The 21,004-nt window shown below is 37.2% G+C and overlaps 1 protein-coding gene and 1 long non-coding RNA gene across 2 annotated transcripts; one reads left to right on the top strand and one right to left on the bottom strand.

The window, feature by feature from the left end:
• The first annotated feature begins 213 nt into the window (after nt 1–213).
• On the top strand, nt 214–914 carry LOC105357155 (uncharacterized). The gene is made up of 2 exons (XR_911181.4): nt 214–355; nt 421–914. It is a non-coding gene; the product is annotated as an uncharacterized LOC105357155 (long non-coding RNA).
• A 6,452-nt stretch (nt 915–7,366) lies between these two features.
• LOC101167606 (calretinin) lies at nt 7,367–21,004 on the bottom strand. Its single transcript, XM_004067199.4, has 11 exons — nt 20,796–21,004; nt 17,717–17,793; nt 12,590–12,679; nt 12,407–12,487; nt 11,377–11,433; nt 10,806–10,883; nt 9,984–10,039; nt 9,837–9,876; nt 8,783–8,836; nt 8,036–8,107; nt 7,367–7,922 (listed from the first exon to the last, which is right to left on the bottom strand). Exons 1-11 carry the CDS (start codon nt 20,887–20,889, stop codon nt 7,806–7,808), a joined length of 816 nt encoding a protein of 271 aa, XP_004067247.1. The 5' UTR covers nt 20,890–21,004; the 3' UTR covers nt 7,367–7,805.

Below are 21,004 nucleotides of genomic sequence, written 5' to 3'. Positions count from 1 at the left end.
CCCTGCACAATCTCACATGCATTTTTGAGATAATTGTTACAGAAAAAGCTGGAAACTGCAGCTGTTTTTTTTTTTCTAAAAGATGCAATAAAAGTTAAGTTAGATGATTTAAAAACAGTTTGTGTGTTCGTTAGTTTCAAGACGTTTAACGACAGATCTCCTTTTGCGCTGTCACTCTCACAACCCAATTGTGGCAGGCAGAGGGCCACTTGATTGAGATCATCTGGCACACCAGCTGCTTCATTAGCAGAGGGCTGATAAAAGCCTGTCAGTAGAGCTTCAGGCAGAGACCTGCTGCTTCCAGGTGGAAGGTGCAGCAGCCTTTGGCTGTGTGTAGGGCCCTAACCATAGCCGGGTAGGTTTGTGCTTTGTTCACCTCCAAGTTGCTGCCGCACCATTCTTATTGTTATCACTGTGTAGATCGCAGGCAGTGTTTGGCCGCTCATGCAACTCCTGTGCAGAGTCCTCTTGAGCTGCGGGAGCAGGTGCCGCTGTTTTGGTTTCCATTGTTTGTTTCATCCCTGCTCTGCCCAACCTGGTGCACTGTGGTCCAAGAGCGGTGCCACGGCCGGCATTTTTGGGGATCGTGTGTGCTCCATACAGAGTGTCAGTGACTGCTGTCCATCCACGCACTGGCGAGCGGTGTGACACAGCAGGATTAACAGCTATTGGAGCGAGTCCCCCCTTCTGGCCTTCCATCGCCCCAGGCACCACCAGGCCCAGTGTCCCACCACCTAGGACTGGCGTCGGCTACGGCCACTGGATGTAAGGAATGTGGCATTGAGCCGGGTGCACTGCAACAGAGCGCACAGCTGGGTGCAGCTGACTTGTGGGCTGGTTTAGTGACTCTTTTGGGTATCTTTTAGAATAGGAATTTTAACAATTTCAAATAAAGGTTGTCTTTTTCTTTAAAAGCACAGTCTCGGTTTCCTGTGTCGGAGAGTCCTGCGCTTTTGGTTTTAGATTTCTGCTGGCGGCATTCACCGGGGAAACCATAATGCCACACAATGCATCATGGGAAATGCAGTGCATAAAACGGCCGAAGATCGGTTTTCGGAGCTTCATAGTTTTGTTCTCTTGTTCCACGGTCTGATACCGGATTCTGTGGAAAGCTACACCGCTAAAGACGAGCTTTAGCTGGTATTTCTGTTAGAACTGAGCGACTTTACGAGCTAAATCGGGACAAGGAAGTGAAGACTTTAAGCACTTCTGATTGGTCAGACCGATGACATGTGATTAACCCCCCCCAACACGGGACTTTTCCAAAATACAGCCGAAGGTGCAGCTGAATCGCGGTACCTTATCAAAATGTCTTTAATAAAATAAAATAAACGCAAAGAAAAGGTATTTTACGATCTTTTATATTCCTAACTCCTCAGTGTTTTATCAGGGCCTGTTTGGATGAACAGAGAGCTAAAATCCTGGAGATGGGAAATGTTTTTAGATCAGTTAATGAGGGCAATTTCCCACGGCACACTTGGCCATCTCCCACGGCACACTAGTGTGCCGCGGCACACTGGTTGAAAAACACTGCACTACAGCAATTAAACATTGAAGACCAGATTACCTCTGATCCCAAAATTCTTGCAAATTATGTTAGCCTGTTCTACAGTAAACTGTGTGCCTTTGAACCCAGTGAAGATCCTGATCACTATAATATACAGCAAATACAGGCCTCTGAACGGGATCTTTGTGATTCTCCTCTTTCAGAAAATGAAATACTTTTCTCTATTAACCACCTTAAGAATAACAAATCTCCTGGATCAGATGGCTTAACGGGAGAATTTTATAAACAATTTAGTGATATAATTACCCCCTTTCTAACACAGGTATTTGTTGAGAGCATAGAAAAAGGCATCCTTCCTCCAACATTAAATCGAGGTGTACTTACTCTGATACCCAAACACAAAAAAGATGTACTTCTCATTGACAACTGGTGTCCCATATGTTTATTAAATAATGACTACAAGATGCGTTGCATCTGTCTTTGCAAAAAGACTTAAATCTGTTTTAAACTCAGTTATTGCAGATACACAATCGGGATTCATGCAAAACAGACACATCTCCAATAACATTCGTCTTGTTCTTGATATTTTAGATTACTCACACCTGATCTCTGATGACAGTTTTATTCTCTTTTTAGACTTTTTTGACTCTGTTAATCATCATTTTATCTTCAGTTGTCTTCATAAATTTGGTTTTGGCCCTTTCTTCTGTAATACAGTTAAAACTCTGTATAATAATGCTAATTGTTTTGTCAAACTAAAAAATGGCACCTCCCCTAGATCTAATCTTAATAGAGGAATCAGACAGGGGTGTCCTATTTCACCGTATCTTTTTCTTTTAGTTACTCAAACTCTTGCTGATTATATCAATATTGATAAATTAAAAGGCATCTCAGTTCTTAATAAAGAAATTTTAATCATTCAACTAGTTGATGACACTACTCTTTTCTTAAGAGACAGCTGTCAGGTTCTCTGTGCTCTGAACCTTATTCAGTCTTTCTCTGATGTCTCAGGTCTACATCTCAATCTAAACAAATGTGAACTTCTTCCTGTTAAAGATTGTGCTTTAGAATCCATCTGCAACATTCCTGTAAAAGAAACTGTAACATATTTAGGCATTATTATTTCCAAAAGTAATTTAAAAAGATGCTCTTTAAATTTCACTCCCCTAATTGATAAAGACAAACGTTTTCACCAATGGCTTCAGAGACCTGAGTCTGAGAGGAAGGATTTTACTCTCCAAAGCAGAAGGGATTTCTAGACTAACTTACTCTGCTCTGCCTCTGCATCTGGACAATCAGACTCTTAAATCTATTGACCAAATGTTGTTAAACTTCATCTGGAAAAACCGTATTCATTATTTTAAAAAATCTGTATTAATGAACTCTTATGAAAAAGGAGGCCTAAATTTTCTTGATTTTACTACTTTAAATAATACTTTTAAAATAAACTAGATTAAGTCATATTTAAAAAATCCACGCTCCATTTGGAATATTTTCCCTCATCACATGTTTGCTAAAGTAGGTGGTCTCCATTTTCTTCTGCTTTGTAACTATAATATCGACAAAATCCCAGTGAAACTCTGCTTTTCATAGACAAATTCTTCTTTCATGGGTACTTATTTATAAACACAACTTTTCCCCTCATAAGTTTTTTATTTGGAATAACAGATATATCCTTCACAAGAACAAATCTTTATTTTACAATAATTGGTTTGACAATAATATCCTACTGGTGGGTCAGCTCTTTAAACACAATGATCAATTACTTAGATATGAGGAATTTAACCTTAAATACAACCTTGCTGTTCCTCCAAAAGAGTACGCCATTGTTTTTGATGCTGTTACTACTGAAATCTGTGAACTCTTTAAAAATACTGTACTTGATGCAAATATTTCCTTCATATCTCTAAGTGACCCCACTATTGGAAAATCTTGTTTCAACTGTGCCCGAATAAAGAACAAGATCATACATGCCCTGTTTCAGCAAAAAAAAAATTCTGTTCCCTCTGCTGTTTTTTATTGGAGAAAATTTATTCCTGACTTGCCCTGGAAAAATGTTTGGACCCTGCATCAGAAATTATTAATCAATAACAAGATGAGAGACGTCTCCTACAAACTCCTACATAGAATCTATCCCACTAATCAATACATGCTCAGATATAAGAAGACTATTGACCCCAACTTTACCTTTTGTAAAGAACACCCAGAAACAATCATTCACCTATTCTGGAATTGTAATATTACTAAAAAATTTTGGAAAGATTGTGCACGTTTTATAAATTACAAATTAGATTCACAATATCAGATGAAATTTGAACATATCATATTTGGCCTACACGAAAAAAATTTAAGATCAAACGTAAAATTGGCAATTAATCTAATTATAATATTTGGTAAATTTCATATTCACAAATCAAAGTTTTCCTTATCACAACTTTTTTTCCCTGTAATAATTAAAGAATTAGAATCTTATTTACATACTATCTCTAATAGCTTAAACAAAAAGGCCATACATTTTTATGAAAACTGTCTGTCTTTGAATATTTTCAATGCATAGCAATCTGTTTCTGTAATTTTCTTTTGTAATACATGTACCATCCCCTGACATTCTCGTTGTTATGACTATTGTTCCTGTCATACATATTTATTCTATTTGTTTTGAACAATAAGGTTTGAAATAAAAAAAAAAGGCTGCCAGAAGCTCTCAGAGAGACCTGAGCCTAAAAAGCAGAGTACTGCTGTCAAAAGCAGAGGGAATTTCTCAACTCCATTACTCTGCATTATCTCTGTACGTGGAGAATCAAACACCAAAATCTGTTTAACTTTATCTGGAAAAAACGTATACATTATTTAAAAAAAAAATCTGTTTTAATGAACTAGTACGACTACGAGAATGGAGGACTAAACTTTCTTGATTTTACCACCCTAAATAACACATTTAAAATAAACCTCTATTTTCCCCCCCGTGTTAATAGGACAAATTGAAATACATATCAGTAACATCTCCAAAAGTCTTAATCAGAAAACTGTATGTTTATATGAAAGTTGTAGAAACCTGAATGTTTTTATGTAAAATGCATGTAATATGTAGTATGGCATATCTGAAGTTTAAGTTTTGTAGTTCTGAAGTTTCTGAAGTTTCTGAAGTTTTGTAAAATTGTGTTTTTGTATTGTACTTCCGTTTTGTAAAATAAATTTTATTTAAAAAAAAACTGCTGCCAGAAGCCCCACTTTACTTGATTCCTAACCCACTATTTACCTATTAACAATGATGGGGGGGGGGGGGGGGGCACAGATATTCGTTCATATTAATTTTCTTTTCTTTTTTTAAATTAAGTAATTTTAAACAATTATCATTTAGACCTGTTAAGGTTAGACAAGCAAATTCGACCTATTGTTTCTGAAGTCTTTCAAAAATATTTTGGAAATTAATGTCTATTAAAACGGTCTTTACAAACGCTTGACCTCATGTTAACAATTGTATTTGACTGTGTCTTTGTCATTGCACATTAGTTACCGTAGTGTCGAGGCTTATTGCAGTTACTACTTTGTCCACTAGGTGACAGTATTATTCCATGAACGGAACCAGTGACTTCTGCTTCTCTTTCAGTTTGTTTTATATTATCCAGACATTATTGTTTAAAATTAACTCTGATTATATCCCTTTTTTTTAAAGCAAATAAATCAAATAACGGAATTTGAGTTGCTTGGCAAAAATCATAATACTACTAATGTCAATGGCAGCATACCATTTATGATAAATAAACAGTTAATTTTCAGAAAAACATCTGTTTAACAAACATAAAGAAACATTGTTGAATGGAGACTCAATAAGTGTTCCAGCCTTTTGACAGACAGCAGTTTCTAGGAACACTAACACAGTCATTAAATGACTGGCAAACCAATAGAACTAAATATGTGTTTAATAAACATGGACACATTAAATAAACTCATATTTTGGCATTAAAAAAAAGGAAGTATAAGGTTTTTCTTTTAAAAATAAATTTTATTAATTAGCAATGTTGCACTTTTTAGTGAATGTAGTTTTGACATGTATTACAAATGTTAATTAAATCTTTTAGACCACAAAGATGATCTCAAACCAACCAATTTTCCTGGGATCAATGAATCTGCAGGTGAGATTTTAAACTGGAGGGATATTATTAGTGTTGGAGAGTGAGGTTTTACTATTTACACACATCAAATCTCTATTGGCTTTTTGTTGATAAATTCAAAATGCACTCCAGTCTCTTTGGTTGATTCCCAACTCCTTTCACTTCAGAGCTTTAAGTTATAGGCTATTAGGTTGTGTAACAACAAACTGGAATGATGTAAAGATACACTGGAAACCAGTGCCTTTTTATTTCTAATAATAATTACACAAATGATACTTGGCACAAATTGGACAAATGCTGCGTTTAATGGTGTGTCATGTTTGTTATTTTGTACTTTTTGTTCAACAGAATTTATCCTATTAAGGACGTTTAATTTATTTACATTGTTTTCATTCTTGTTTATTAAAACTGTATTATTGTAAATATAATCTTCATGTCACCTTTTCATTTCCAACCATTTGATCCCAGCATTAAAAGATAAAAGTACATTTTTTGTTTTAGGTTCTAAGAATACTTATAGTTTTGGGGTTCCATATGGCTTCCTGTCATTGGGCCTCCATACTCATGTTTTAATCAGTCTGTTGCACCTGGATCCTGATTTATTTGTTAATAAAAAGGAATTATGTTTGGAATGAAAACATGTTTACCCAGATTTTGAGGCAAGCATAAAATGAGCTAAGGATGAAACTAGAAGGGTCAGGATGTAAGTGTGTGACGTGACATCTTCAGTCGTGTTTAAAAAACACTGGGTTCCTTATGAGTTGACAGAAGTGCAGACACTTAACTGCATGCAGGTTTGGTGACATAAGTTATGACTAATATGTCTTACATAAACAGCTTGCAGAGCATCATGTCCAGGGTACTCACTGTAACAAAAACTGTTTCTAGTTTGAAGTTTTTGACTGTTGTATCAAGATTAAATGAAACCGTGTCCTCTGCACTGTAATGTGTGTGTGCAGCTGTTCAGAGAGGAAGCTCGTCTGTTCGCCTCATTCCTCTCACAGAGTGGGACTGATGGGTGTGAAGGAATCAGAGCGGATATAACTCTCTTTTCCCTTGTTGTCAGCAGTTAACGACTTGGTCGACCTCATAGTGTTTCACTTTGTCCGTTTGTGTGCTTCTGTGGTTGTGTGTTTGCATGAGTGTAAAAACGAAACATTTGCTGTTGTGATCGAGCGTGAGTGCCATTGCATATATGGCGTGCATGCTGCAGTGTGTTTTATAGTGAGTTTAATTAAAGATGAAAGTGGTGATTATTAATTGATGGAAGTTAGACTGTTCCATAATCTTCACTCATGGAGATGGGGGGGGGGGGGGGGGTGAGTGTAGGGGGAGTAGAAGAAACAGATGGACAACATCTCTTAAGACTTATCTGTTTCCATCAGGGGTACCTGCTTCAACTTTTGATGAGTTTAAATGCTTGTTTGCATTTTCTTAGTTGTTTTTTGCTGTCAGAGATGAGTGAACATCAAGCTCTTTCTTTTTTTCTTTATCTCTTCTCTGGCTCCATCTTACTCACTTCCTCCTACAGTGGTTCTAAGAGAGTCTCACAGTGTGTTGAGACTGTGAAAAATGGAGCAGGACCAGCCTCCCTTCCCATTTCATCTGCAGTCTAGAAAGCAGGAGAGGGGGACGCTGGTATTGTGGTCATCTGTTTTGGGATACAAGCTCCACATTCCTCAGAAAAGTGTGTGTTTGGCTGGGCTTTCTCTGCCCTTGAGAGGAAATAAATAATCACACAAACTGTCACAGCATCTGCACTTTATTAAATACTTTTGGGTCTTTTTGATGCGAATGGATCAATGGGGGTAAAAGCTCTTATTTTTATTCATTCTCTCACATTCTTTGAACAGAAAAAAACAACAATAAATATAAAGTAAATATGCCAAAAAGTAAAAGCGTTTATCTTCAACCCAACGACAGGAACACAAATGAAAAATTCAAAAATACAAATGCATTTTAAAAGCAGGAAACCAAAAGAATCCTACCTGTGGCAGTCAAACTGCCTGTTACCAAAAATAAAGAAAAGATTAAATAAGGTAAAGAGCCTTCAACCAGCAGAACACTTTGTGCTTTCATGAACACATCTACATGGTGTGGCAAGGTCAGGGCTAACATGCAGCAGGTAACGTCAGGAGGTTGGGAGGTGGCGTTAGAAGAATACCGGTCCACAGATGGGGAGGTCACAGCATGGAGTCCCTGCAGAGGACGATCTCCATTTCAGTGCGGTACAGTTTCCCTCCATCAGACAGAGCCATGATGCTCTTCTTGTAATCCACCAAGCCGGTGGCGTCCACATCCTACCAGAAACAGCATGGACTCACACCGTCAGTGGAAGGTGTTCAGGACAGCACACCTGCTATTTATGGAAAGTAACCCGAACAGATCAATCAATAAATAAACGATTCATTACCATTTTGTTCTTGTCACAGAGGTCCTTCAGCAGGGCATCCAGCTCCTGCTCATCAATGTAGCCGTTGCCATCCTGATAAACGAGAACACATGTGAGGCTGATGGGTGGCCTTTTCTAAAAGTTTCCACCTCTATTAGCAGCTGTTCAAATTATTCTCTGACAGGCTCTTCTGGTTGGAGGAGTACGTATTCAATAAGTCTTGAGATATTTCAAGCAAACCACCAAACGTCAAATTTGTGGCAAAACATTTTGTTAGGATTTACCATTCAGGATTTAGGATCATAAAAAGAGTGTTATCTCTTAGACATAATGTCTCTGTTGTATGGCTTAGAATAAATGGAAAAAAAGTATTTACGTGTAAGAGTGTTATTTATTGTAAACAATAATTCTCATGTTGTTAATGTGAAATTGACCATTGAGAGGATTTATTTAAAGGGCGACTGATCTCAGTATCCATTAGAAAGATTGCCATGATTGTTTTCCCCTGAGAATGAATCCAAATGATGTGATCCACTCATTCCACGGATTCCACTACCCCCATCCCCCCGGTAAGAGCGCCATGTGTGGTTGTGGGTCAAACACAGTGGCATTTTCTCTTTTGCAAAGCAGCACAGATCATCTTAATCTAGCATGGCTGCAGATATTTTATTAGGAAGAAAAAACAATCAGTTATAGTTTATTTTAATTGCAGACCCACATAACTAAGGGTATAGATAAACAAACGCACACAAAATATGTTTGCTTTACCTTATCATAGAAAGTGAAAAGGGAATCGAACTCCTTAACGGTAAGTCTGATGCCCTGCATGAGAGACAGAGAACAGTCAAATTTACTAGAAACTGATGAATATTTCTAGAAAGCACTAAAAGCCCCAGATTCACAATTGATACTAATCCATGCAGATTATAATAACTGGGAATAGAGTTGAGTTAATCCACATAATACAGCCTAATCCTCTGTTCAGAGGAATTGTTGATGTGTTCTCACGAGTCAGCACATGCACACGTAAACATGCTTGTCAGGATAAAGATTGATGCAGAATATCATTGGAACAATTTTACAAACGCTGACCTTGAAATCGTGAACCTTACTGCATTCTTGTTTAAAATTGACCCATCGTAACCCTTTTTTCCCCTTTTTTTTCCAGGAATGGGCTTTTTTTGTGGCAAACAGAGAGCAAACGCAATTATCTGCACAGAAATATATCTGATTCTACTCCTTTTCAGGTGCAGAGAAGCTACAAAACCTTTTGCAATCTAGGTTGTCAGTGCAGCCCACTAAGTGTCAGAGAGAACCGACACAGCCTGTCCAAAATTATGACTGTCAGCATTATGTAGGAGTTTCATAATGTCAATCATGCAAGCATAGAAAATATTGATATGCCGGTACTGAGGTCTGACATTTTGATTGCATCAAGGCTGATTTTAGATGTTTTGCATGAATGAACTTTCGACTTGAAGAAATTCTAACTGAAAATGTTAAAATGTCAGACCTCAGTTCTGTCAAGTGTAATGATTTCTCCTGCTCAAGATGAAAACATTGGGTGGGCGAGAACAACAAAGAACCTGCTCAGAATAAAACAAATTACAGCTTTTGAAGTTTATATTTACATGGACCAGAAAATCCAAGCCCGTCTCTGAGATGTTACAATATTAGAATTGCGTTACATGACTATATCTAATCCCAGAGGGATTTAGTGAGTACACAGTTGTGTCAAGGCACTTTTACTACACTTCAAAATCTGCCCATAGTAGTAATTCTATATGATGGGGCCCTTTTTTTTTTGCTTTTATTTTCTTACCTGAAATTTGAGCAGGAAATTCTCCTGAACTGGCAAAAGCCTGTGGTGACACAAAGAGGCTCATTAGTTGTTCATCTTGCAGGCATACTTAAGGCAGAACTTTATTTAAGAAGCTAAGCAGATGAATAAAACAGAAATAGCTTTCACCTCGCCATTTCAGAAAGGCCCAGCTTTCCGTCACCATTAAGATCAAACATCCTCAGCTACACAGAAAAAAAAAAACAAGAAATGGATCAGGTAAACTAAAAAAAAAAATTCTACAAGAGCATTTCTAAAAAACATTTTTTTCAACTGAGATTAAACAGTCGTTACAGGCCATTGAATGTTGACAGGACAAATTGAATTTCACTACCGTGACCACCACAGCAAAGTTTAATTTTATGATATATTATTGTTTTTCTTTAAATGTTAACTGAACTTCTGTGATTGCAGTGTTATTAAAAAAAGATCCCATTGAGACTTTAAAGAGGAAATCTTTTCTATCCTTAAAGCAAATTCAACAGCAAGTTCATCTTTTCAAATATAAGAGAGGAAGAATTTAAACTAATGTCTTAAACAATTCACTTGTATCATCACTGTCAAATGTATATTGTAAAAGTCTTTCACAGAAATATACAGATCCAGTCAGGAATGGATCATACAGTGACCTGCAGTGCATCGTGGTTAAAAATCTTGACTATTGTCTTTATTACTGCTGAGGACAAACGATACTTAAAGAATTAACTAGATACCATCAAACAAGGAAATGGAGTAAAAAAGTATATATATTATGGTCCAAAATAAATTTGAAGAATGAGATTTCAAATAACTAAATCTAAGAAAATAAAATGTGCGAGATCTACTTTGAAATCAACATCTGTAAAATTTAGGGAAGTATCCACATTTCCTTCATTTATGCAAACGATTTATGTCTTTGTAAATTTGTGATTGCGATTAGTCATTTGAATATATAAAAGATGTCATATTCACAATGGTTTGTGTATATTCAGTGAGTCTTTTGTCATCGTAGATCCTGTTGGCCTTCTTCAGCAGGTCGGACAGAAAGCCCTGAGGATGGAAACCAATTGGACAAATGAATCACCTAATCCATGAATGAACAACAGTATATGATCATGGGAAAAAATTAAGATTTTAAAGTGCTTTCTTCAATGTGTAATAGCACAGTAGTTGAGTCATTGATTATTTTAGTCCCAATTTCCTCAAAAACATAAAAAAATGAACCACCTCCTTAGTTTGTCTTAATTTTACAATGGGTTTATGGAAAAACATTCTATTAACAATGTTATTGGTTAAACATTATTTGACAAATTATATAACTAAAATAGATCGTATAAAAATCATAAAGAAACACAGAAGTTAAACATTGTTCACAATTTTTCAATTCCAGTTATTTTAACCATCGCATAGGTCAGAATGAATTACCATAATTCATATTTAAGTTTTTTTGTTTTTTTAAGTCTGCGGTCAAAATATGCCATAAAACATGTTCAAAGGAGAAAAAATATAATATTGAAGCATTACTGACAGCTTGCAGTGTTACCTTTAGTTCATTTGACTCGATATATCCACTGCGGTCAGTGTCATATTTTCTCCAGGCCTGCATTGAAGAGTATTTTTAGAAGACATCTCATTTAATTTTGTCCCACAGTAACAGCAAAGGCATAGACATCTGGACTGCGGTGTGATCTGACTATGTTCAATCTCTTTCCAAAAATGGACACCCAAATTTCTCTGGTTCAACAGCAGGATGGCTCCATTCATAATGAATGCCTTTCTCAGAATCTCAGAATATCTTCGATGCACAAAAGAGCCTGAATGCACCACCACAAACTATTCTTGTAGGGTAGGAAAGCAAGAATGCATGTCATTGTGTGACACCCCGTTTCACTCAAACTAGAGCTAAATGACTCTTTGCTTTCTTTGTTTCACAGTTTGCAAACAGATACAGTTTTATAGTTTGCAGATTGGCAAATGCAGACTCCATAAATGCAGACCCCATAAAAGACAAACAAGTAACATAACTCTTTTCCAACAAAGAAATTACAGATTATCATTAAAAAATAATGCTAAACACACAGACAAGATCATTTTTGCACTAAAGAAAAACATAATTGATTTAATATCAAATGATCAATACTAAAAGTAAACTAACGTTTGTCACTTTTACAACGTTACTGTGTTCTGAGCATTATAAACAAGCAGATGTTTGTATGTGAAAGTCAGAAATAAAGGATTGACATTTCAGGCAAATCTAAAGAAAATGTGAACCACACCAAGACATTTTGTGTCACTTGAACAAACAGAACAGACTGTAAAGACATGCTGGCTGGAGGCACAGCTAGATTTTTTTTACAGCTCAGTAAGGTTTACCAGAGCATCCTCCCCTCAACAAATACAGTACTCCAGCGATGACACAAAGTAGCCGAGGCTTTACAGTCATTAAACTGGACAGCTTTGGATTTGCATAAAAGCTTGACTGAGCAGATCTAACTTAAGGAGTTATATAAGAATTCTCACAGTCCATCGATGAACAAGGTGAGAGCTACAGATGTAAAAAACCACAAACTTACATTCATGAATTCAGCACTGGATCCAACAAACTCCCTGAAACACAGCAGGAAGTTTTCTTCTGTGGGCAGAATCTGAGCCAGCTACAGAAAGAGAGGGCTCTGATTTCCAGTTTGAATACATACATCCTTTTTCAGGCTTTACTTATTTAGGTCATATTAACTTGATTTTAACTGATTCCTCACCTCTGACATTTCAATCCTTCCATCGGAGTTCTTATCAAAGTTGGCCATGAACTCCCTCATCTTCTCCTTGAAGGATGCATGTGAAGGATCCTGCAACCAGATGAGAGGATAGAAAATCTCCAACTGCACCACTGACAGCACAGTTATATAAACTTGATCAATCAAGAGAACACCATCTAAAAACATGTCGTTCATTATCAACATTAGAAATATACTTTGTAAGCAAAAACAGACCCACAAATTTCTGCCTTAGAAAATTAGAGACTTCATACTCTGGGTGACCTAAATACATTAAAAACAGACTCAGATGAAAATTGTGTTTTTAACATGATCTTGTGGTATTTTTCTTGTGATGAAATGTGTTTCTTTAGTGTTTCTTTATTCAAATTGCTCAGCAGATGAAAGAATGCAGCTTGTAGGTTGAGACAGCCTATAAGTTACTACGGCAGGCAACAAGGTCCCTGCTCCGATCCATCTGATGTATCCACTTGGAGACAAATAGATCCATGTAAGTCTTTCTTTTCCTCATCTGACATGGCATCTGGCTCAAATCTGTACATCTGATAGCTCCAATATTGCTCACTAGTTTTGTTGCACCACCAATGGTTGGGGTTGTGAGGAGTTGTAAGCTAGCAGGAGAGCGCGCAAACAGATGGATCAAACTCACAACTTCATTTTCACAAATATTCCAATGGAATGGACTTGACTACTTAAGGTAAGACCCTGTTAATGGGCCATATCTCATATTTTCATGACTTTCTATGTCCAACCAGTGAAGTTTTTCTACACTGGATCAAGATGAATTTGGAGTCAGAACTCCAACTGAGCTTGTCTGAGACCTTCATGGAAGAAATATAAGGGCCGTTATCTCCCAGTCGAGTTGTTTTAGAATAACACTTCAAAGTTTTTTAATAGAGTACAAAAAGGGTCAAAATTTTATCCAAATAAATTTGATGACACAAGCAGTAGATGGTCACAGACCCCATGCAACCTTACCCTTGTGTTCTGGACTTGCCTTGGGTCATTTGAATTTTGGCAATAAAATAAATTTAACCCCCAACTCCTTATTTGGCTATAATGGCAAACCTTCAGACAGTCATCACACCACAACCATCCAAACCAACGTTACTGCCTTCACCTCTCTTATTACCTGTAATAGAATTCTATTGCTACAGAGATCACCCCAACCACTGTGAGTTTACGTTTGGTTACAATATATTTTATAATTGAAGAAGAACACGTTCTCACTTGGAGGTTCTTCTAAAAGATTACTCACTGGAAATAATTACTCAAATATCTAGATGAGCTACCAGCCCGGGAAGTTTCTCTGTTTAAATCCATTGCATGGTCAAAGGCAAACTTCCTGTAAGGATGTTGTCTTTTTTTCTGTTTGTTTGATTTCAGTTATGTTATCTTTTCTGTTCTTGTCATCTTCTGTTTTCAGGTTTTGGGAACTGTATTCTCCCTGTCACAGTTACACCAGATTAAAGTTGCTAAATATCCACAGTGGTCTTGATTGAAGTTAATGATTTTCTATGTGTTTAAGTGTTCTGGTTTTCAGGTCATCTGCATTTTTTATTCTCCCATTGGTTTATAGGTTTGTCATGCTTTGAATCAATCCATTAAACTTCCCACCACCAAACCCAGTCTCCTGCATTTTGGGTCCTAAACCACCAATCCCTGAAATGTATTAGTCTGTGGGGGAACTCCAAAGAAATGGAGGGGTAAATGAAAAGAAGGTGGGGGGGACAAGAGGAGCTGATGGTCACTAATGTTAGGATTTGCTTTAGATGGATTGGCACTGGCTCCTTATTTTTGCATTTTTAATAAAATAATTTCTGGTAGTTACACTTGCTTACACTTGCTTATTTAATGTTTCACTGTATATTATTATATTTACCGGTATATATTTCACTGTATATTATTATCGTATCTCTTGTTTCTTACTGAGGTGTTACTCAGTAACTGCTGATCCTTGACATGTTTGATTGCAAATTATCAAAAGAAGGAAGGAGGGTTGGTGCAGTGGGAGGTAAGTCATTTAAGTTTACTTAACATTATGTAAAAAGAAAAAAGAAAACACTGATGCATCCACTTGAGACAAACAGACCCATGCACTTCTTTGTCTTTCTCATCTGAGCTGACATCTGGCTCAAAACTGTACGTCTGGATGGCTACAATGTTGCTCGCCATTTTTGCTGTGCTGCTAATGTTAGGTTCAGGTTGTGAAAGCTAGAGGGAGTAAAAGAGATGGATGATGAGAAGTAGGGGTGGGCTTAGTCTGTGTCAATAGCCCACAACTCAGAGGTGGATTTCTAATGAACTGCTGTCACTCTGCAGAAACTATGTCTTAGAAAAGTACAAATTTTTGGATTTTGGCCAAAGATTAGAAGACCACTGGGAACCCTTTCACAACAGATCAAAAGATGATCGGAGTGGGTCTTAAAAGATAATCACCCAGAACTTCTGGTACTATGTGCTTATTATCCCTTCACCAAAGGCATTCTCAGGCCAAACTCATTTTACACCTGGTTCTGTTGAAACCATCAGTGTTTCAAATGAGCATCTCTTTGGTCAATCGCCACATCAAGATGCAGCTTCTCTGACGACCTCTTACTTCTGTTCCTCAGTCTTACTTACATTTTTCTTCTCTCATATCTATAGTTGAGTTTTTCAGTTCTATAATTTCTCAATGAGAGTCTCCAACACCGCTTTCCTGTGCATGATTTTATATCCCCCTTTGTCAGACGCTTTTAAATTAAGCAGCTGTCAAATGATTAAGCAAAAGTATTTCAATATAGATATTAAATGTTTTTCTGTAATTCCAAACCCTCACCGTGATTTGTCATTTAAGGATTATGTTGAAGAAGTCACCGTGTATGCATTTACTCACCTCTGGAACATTTTCAATAAATTCAGCAATCTCTAATCCTAATGCGCATGCATTTGTCATTTTAAGACTACATTATTATAATGGTTTATTTTCTGCTCTTCTTTGTTCCAGTGTAATGATCCTGCAAATGATTCAGGATGCTGGTGACAGAAGAATAATAAACACTGAAAGACTCACATCACAGCAGTGAAAATCTCTCCATTAGCTACCAGTTCATGCTGGATCAGTTTCAACAGTGTTTGCTTGTGTTATGTTTTATTAAACAGTGGTGCTTCTTGCAAACCTTTTAGTTTAGTCTTATTTGCTATTCTTTGTTTATGTACTTTTATTAGGCAACATGGAATATCTGTAAAATTTTGGGGTGGCATAATTCAATAAAAAGAGAGTTAATAAATCTAATTACACTGTTTAATTGTAACTGATAAATGCCCTAACTTAAAACTCACACATTAGAATTTCTTAGATTTTAAAACCACTGTGCTTTGTAATATGTCTCTGTCAGTGGAATAATATTTATGAAACAGTATAGTTTTGAAGCTACAATAAATAAAAACCTTCTATAAGACCAGGTTTGCCAGATATTTCTCAAAATGACAAGAGAATTGCCTTCAGTGGTCGAGACTGGCTCTGGCAACCCTGTGACCCCGAAAGGGATATAATTTGTTAAGAAAACGGAAGGATGGATGGATGGACATTAAAAAAAAATCGCTAGGCACTTTGCAAAACTCCTAAATATAGAAGTTGGAAGAAAGTGGTTGCATTTTAAAGTGTTATAAGTTGCTTCATTTTAAGCATAAAAGCTTATCTGTTCTCTGATGGAGGCCAAACAAGCAACCCTTTACCTCCCTAAAGCCAAAGATCTAAGTTTTCTTGGAAGAAGCATCAAAGAAGTATTTCATTGTTGGTGTAATAAGGGATGAATGCAAAATTATGATAGTGAAAGAATAACTGTGACTAGCCAGTTCTTTATGGAGAGAAATTAGACTCAGTCATAGTTCTTGCTCATCAAAGTAGGATTTTTTATTACCCCAGTCAGAACTTTTTAATGCACCCAAAGCACCAATCTGCTACCATACAGCACACAGATGGAACGATTAACTCAGAAGTACCCCAACTCTTTACATGTTTAAAAACATACGCCTGAACTCTCACAGTTTTGTTTAACTTACTTTGGTATTGAATATTTTCATTTTCCTTTTCCTGTACGCTGCCAAATATTTTGCATTTCTTAAAAAAATTTGTGATTGCTTACATGTATGAAAGGTGTTATACCAATAAAATGGCCTTCTCTACTGTAGATGTGTTTTTTGAAACATGGTTTGGTCCGCTTCATTCTTTGGTTAATGCTCAAGTCTGTAATAAATTAAAAACAACCTAAAGCCTTTTGAAATCTTTCAGATTGCCCTTGCCAATTAAGCAGTTTGTTGTGCTATCCTACTTTTAGTCAAATGAGATTTGTCGGTGTTGTGCTGTGCTGTGTCTGAGAATAAAAATATACAGGTAGCTAATTGTGAAGAAAGTTCCACTTGACTGACATTTACAGGCAACACTACACTATACTATACTTTATACTGCCACCAGTATGAATGTTTTCAGCGCCAGTCTGTCTTTTACCAGACACATCTGCTTCGTTAATCCCAGAGATTGGGAATTGAAATGGTTCCCCAGTAACTGGTGCACATCTGTTCCTCACAGGATTCAAATTTTGAAAACATATTTTTTAAACTCCAGTGATTACAAATCTACAATTAAATTTAGGGACATGTAAAAATGTTCTGTTGTTGTTACCTTAAAGATATCAATGTCATGTCAGATCTAACAAACTTCAAATTTCTACTATGTTTTTGTTTGTGAGTCAACACAAAATTCCCACTATTGTGTTCTCAGTGGTTGTTTTACCACAGTACCACTTTGAAAGTCAGTAACACCAGAATAATGATGTAAACAATAAAATGTAAGACTTTTCTGATGGACTGATCTGTTCAAGGTGTATACCGTCTTTATCCAGAAGTAGCTGGGATGTACTCCAGCAACCCCATGAGAAGGACCAAGACGGTACGAAGGCTTCACCGATGGATGGACTTAAGTCTTGATGCTTGACTTAAACTTGTATAAAAGATACCTGTCATAACAGCTATACAAACTAGAGTCATTTGAATTCCCAGATTCAAAATAGATTCTATTTGTTGTTGTTTTAAACCTTTGGAATGAAACTTTTACAGGCACGAACTCACCACACCGGCTCCTCGTCTTGCAGACTCCAGCTGTGTGAAGAAATTCTCCAGCTCTTTCCCTTCAATGTAGCCATTCCCTGTGCAGTAAAGAAACAGAATAAGTTTGACACAATTAGGGTTTTAAAGCTTCAAGGCAATTTCAAGCTCTGTCAATTGTCCAAAATGTGACTCCAGTTCAAGAAATATTGATTCCTGACCTGCTCAAGTTTACTCCATCAAAGCCTTGGTAGTATGTGATATTTGGTTTGTTTAAGGGTTAAATAAATGCATATAATTTATACTGTACAATAATGTGTTGTTTCACATCTACAAAATTATTCCAAATCCTTCCATTCTACAAAGGGTCTAGAAAGTGAAAATAAGCGTATTTCACAGCTTTCCTTATGTTCCGGTGCTGTGTGCTGCAGCAAAGCACGCACACACACACACACACACACACACACACACACCCACACACACAAACACACACACACATCCCATGGCTGAAGTGGCACTGAAGTGTGAGTAGCACAGTGAATGTCTTCTTGCTTGACAGGATGAAAGCGTGCAATCAGATTGATGCTTATTGGGGCATTCGGTCATTCTTTCTGCATTTGCACTACTTAAAGCACAGAGAATGATTTAATGCTATAATTTACTGCACTGGGCTACGTGTAAATCACAGGGTATATAAGGCACTCCATGTGCCCTTTTCACTCATAAAACTGACTCCCATCTGTCACGAGTCCAAGCAGGGATTGTTGGGTCGTGTGCCGACTAACGTAGAAAAGAGGCATATATAAAATTGTTATTTCAATTCAGAATAAACACAGATGCACTCAGTAAAATGCAGAGATTCATCCCAGTGCTTTCTTCATCTTTTAATCTCTTATCCTTTCATCCCGCCTTTTTTTATATCATTTTCTCCCTTACCTCCCCCATTGCTCCCATCCCCCACCCATCCATATGTATGCACTGTACTTCAGAGGTGCTTCCATCCGTGTTCAGAATTAGATGACATTTCTTGTCAGCCTGCATTTTTTATTCAGTTCTGATCAATTTTGCTTTGTCAAATGAATTCAATGCAACTTTTATTTTTAGAAAAATTTGATAAAAACACACCTTTGCATTAATTTTTTAAGCAGCAATCATCTGAAAGACTTTGCATCTCTTGCTACACATGCTGACACACAATAATGCATTCTTGAGCATCAGCTCTTTTATCTGTTTATTTAAAAAATTTATAAAATGCAGCCAGCAATGGTTCTCAGCAATGACATGACTTCCAGCCACTTCAAGTTAGCATTTTCTCTCTTTCAAATGGTCTAAACAGGGGGACAACACATTAAAAACAAATTATCTATTGAGATTTCTCACATATTTCCATTTCAAACGTTTCAAATGAGTGAAAACTAAAAGCATCACAATATCCCTTTTTTAGTGTCCACTCACTACATATAAATTGCACATGCTCACACCAAATAAAGCCTGCAGACAACTTCTCACCACAACTAATTAGTGAGTAAGTCATCAATTATGCATAAGAAAACTGACAGGGTTTTGAAGCTTCCTATATCCTCATTTTTGCAGGTATTGCAGGAAAAATACTGAAATGTCTCATTGTCTTTTACCTATGTCTTTTCTTAAAGAAAGAGTGCTTTAATCCGGTATCTTAAAAAATGTCCACAGTTACGTGTTTTTGTCTTGATCATTGCCAGAGTCAAGGTCAGATCCAAAACTCAGCTGTCACAAGAACAGCACTGCACTAAGCAGATGCCCTGCCATCCACCAAGGTATTTTTTTAGACAAGGTTCAAGTGCTGGTTGCTCAATGGCACATTAAAACACAACCCAACTGTTTCACACATGATGACCCATTAAGGCTCGTGGCATTAAACTGTTAAATCCCTGCAGTGTTGCTCTTCAGCTGCTGCACTTCTTTTAAATCAATAGCAGTGATGATGTAATGAAAATGTTGGCGTGAAACTTAGGATGGCAGTGTTTTCTGCAGTGATGGGTTGTCCCTGTTGCAGCAGAAAAAGGTTTGGTCTGTCACTGCTGCTCTGCAGCTGCGCACAAAAAAACAGGCTTCTGATGACACCGCAGACACATCTGATAAGACCTCAGGGTGAGTTATGGAGTTACGAACTGTTAGCAGATCATCACGGCTCAATCCACTCGAGTGAGAACAGTTCATTTCTGTAACAACTGAGCAGTTTACAGTCTAAACGGGACCAACAAGCTACCTTGCATCTTTCTGCAAGCAAACAGGACACTGCAGACATTAAAATTCTCAAAAAGGACAGCTGTAATTCATTGAAAGCTGAGGATCAAGTCATTTAAACTATTGAAATCCCTTCCATTGCAGCATATTGACCCCTCTGACACTATATTGAAAATCAAAGCTTACTCTTGTCTTGCATTACAGACATTAAAAAAGTTTTAGTCATCTTCTGAAAGGCATGTGGTCAGTCAGGATCTACAGGCTCAAGAAGAAATACCTCAGTGTTTATGAATTAAATTCTCTCCACCAGCTGTGCTACGTTTTGGGGTCCCCAACACTTAATTCCTGCCTTTTCTTCACCAGCAAGTTTTAAAAAAAAGACTCAGAAGATCTACTTTCCTTGCAGAGGATAAAAAACGACCCCCACTGTCATTCACCTGACATCCCAACACAATGATCTCTTCTCCTTTTCCTCTCCCTCTCATCTTTTCCTCCTTGAGTTCATCTCACAAGTCTTCCTACATATTTCCCATCTCCTCCTTACTTTTTCTCACTTTTTACACCTCAACATTTCTCTCTAAGGATTATTCCTTAAACATATCAACATCTTTTCATAACAAAAAGTAAGAAATATTAACAACAGTTTCAATAGGAAATTAATGTAGTGGTCCAGGCAATTAGGACTAATTAAAGAAACTGCACAGAGGATTGCATTCTGTCTTTTAATTATTTTTTCATATTGTTTAAAACTAATTTAAAAACAATTAATCTGATAAGTGTTTGTCATTCCCTGTCAGAGGTGACATCCAGCCATGTTCCTATCGTCTGTAATGTTGGTCATTGCGCGCGCGCTGATCGGATGGAGGAGCGCACTGACCGTCCGTATCAAAGTGCTTCCAGATGTCGATGAACTGCGCCGCGGTGAGCTCCGCTAGCTGCAGCAGGGGCAGCTGCTCCGCCTGGGTTGCCATCTCTGAGGTTTTTCCGTCCTTTTGCTCGATTCTAAGAGTAGGGGATAAACTTTTCCTGGCGCAGAGCTCTTCACTTCTACAAGCAGCGCCTCCTTGGCCGGCGCTTTTAAACCAC

Source organism: Oryzias latipes, chromosome 3, assembly GCF_053564925.1.
Source record: "Oryzias latipes strain Hd-rR chromosome 3, Olatipes_Hd-rR_3.1".
NCBI classification, from domain to species: domain Eukaryota; kingdom Metazoa; phylum Chordata; class Actinopteri; order Beloniformes; family Adrianichthyidae; genus Oryzias; species Oryzias latipes.
The sequence above is the reverse complement of the archived record's forward strand: the minus strand, read 5'-3'. Positions and strand labels throughout refer to the sequence as shown.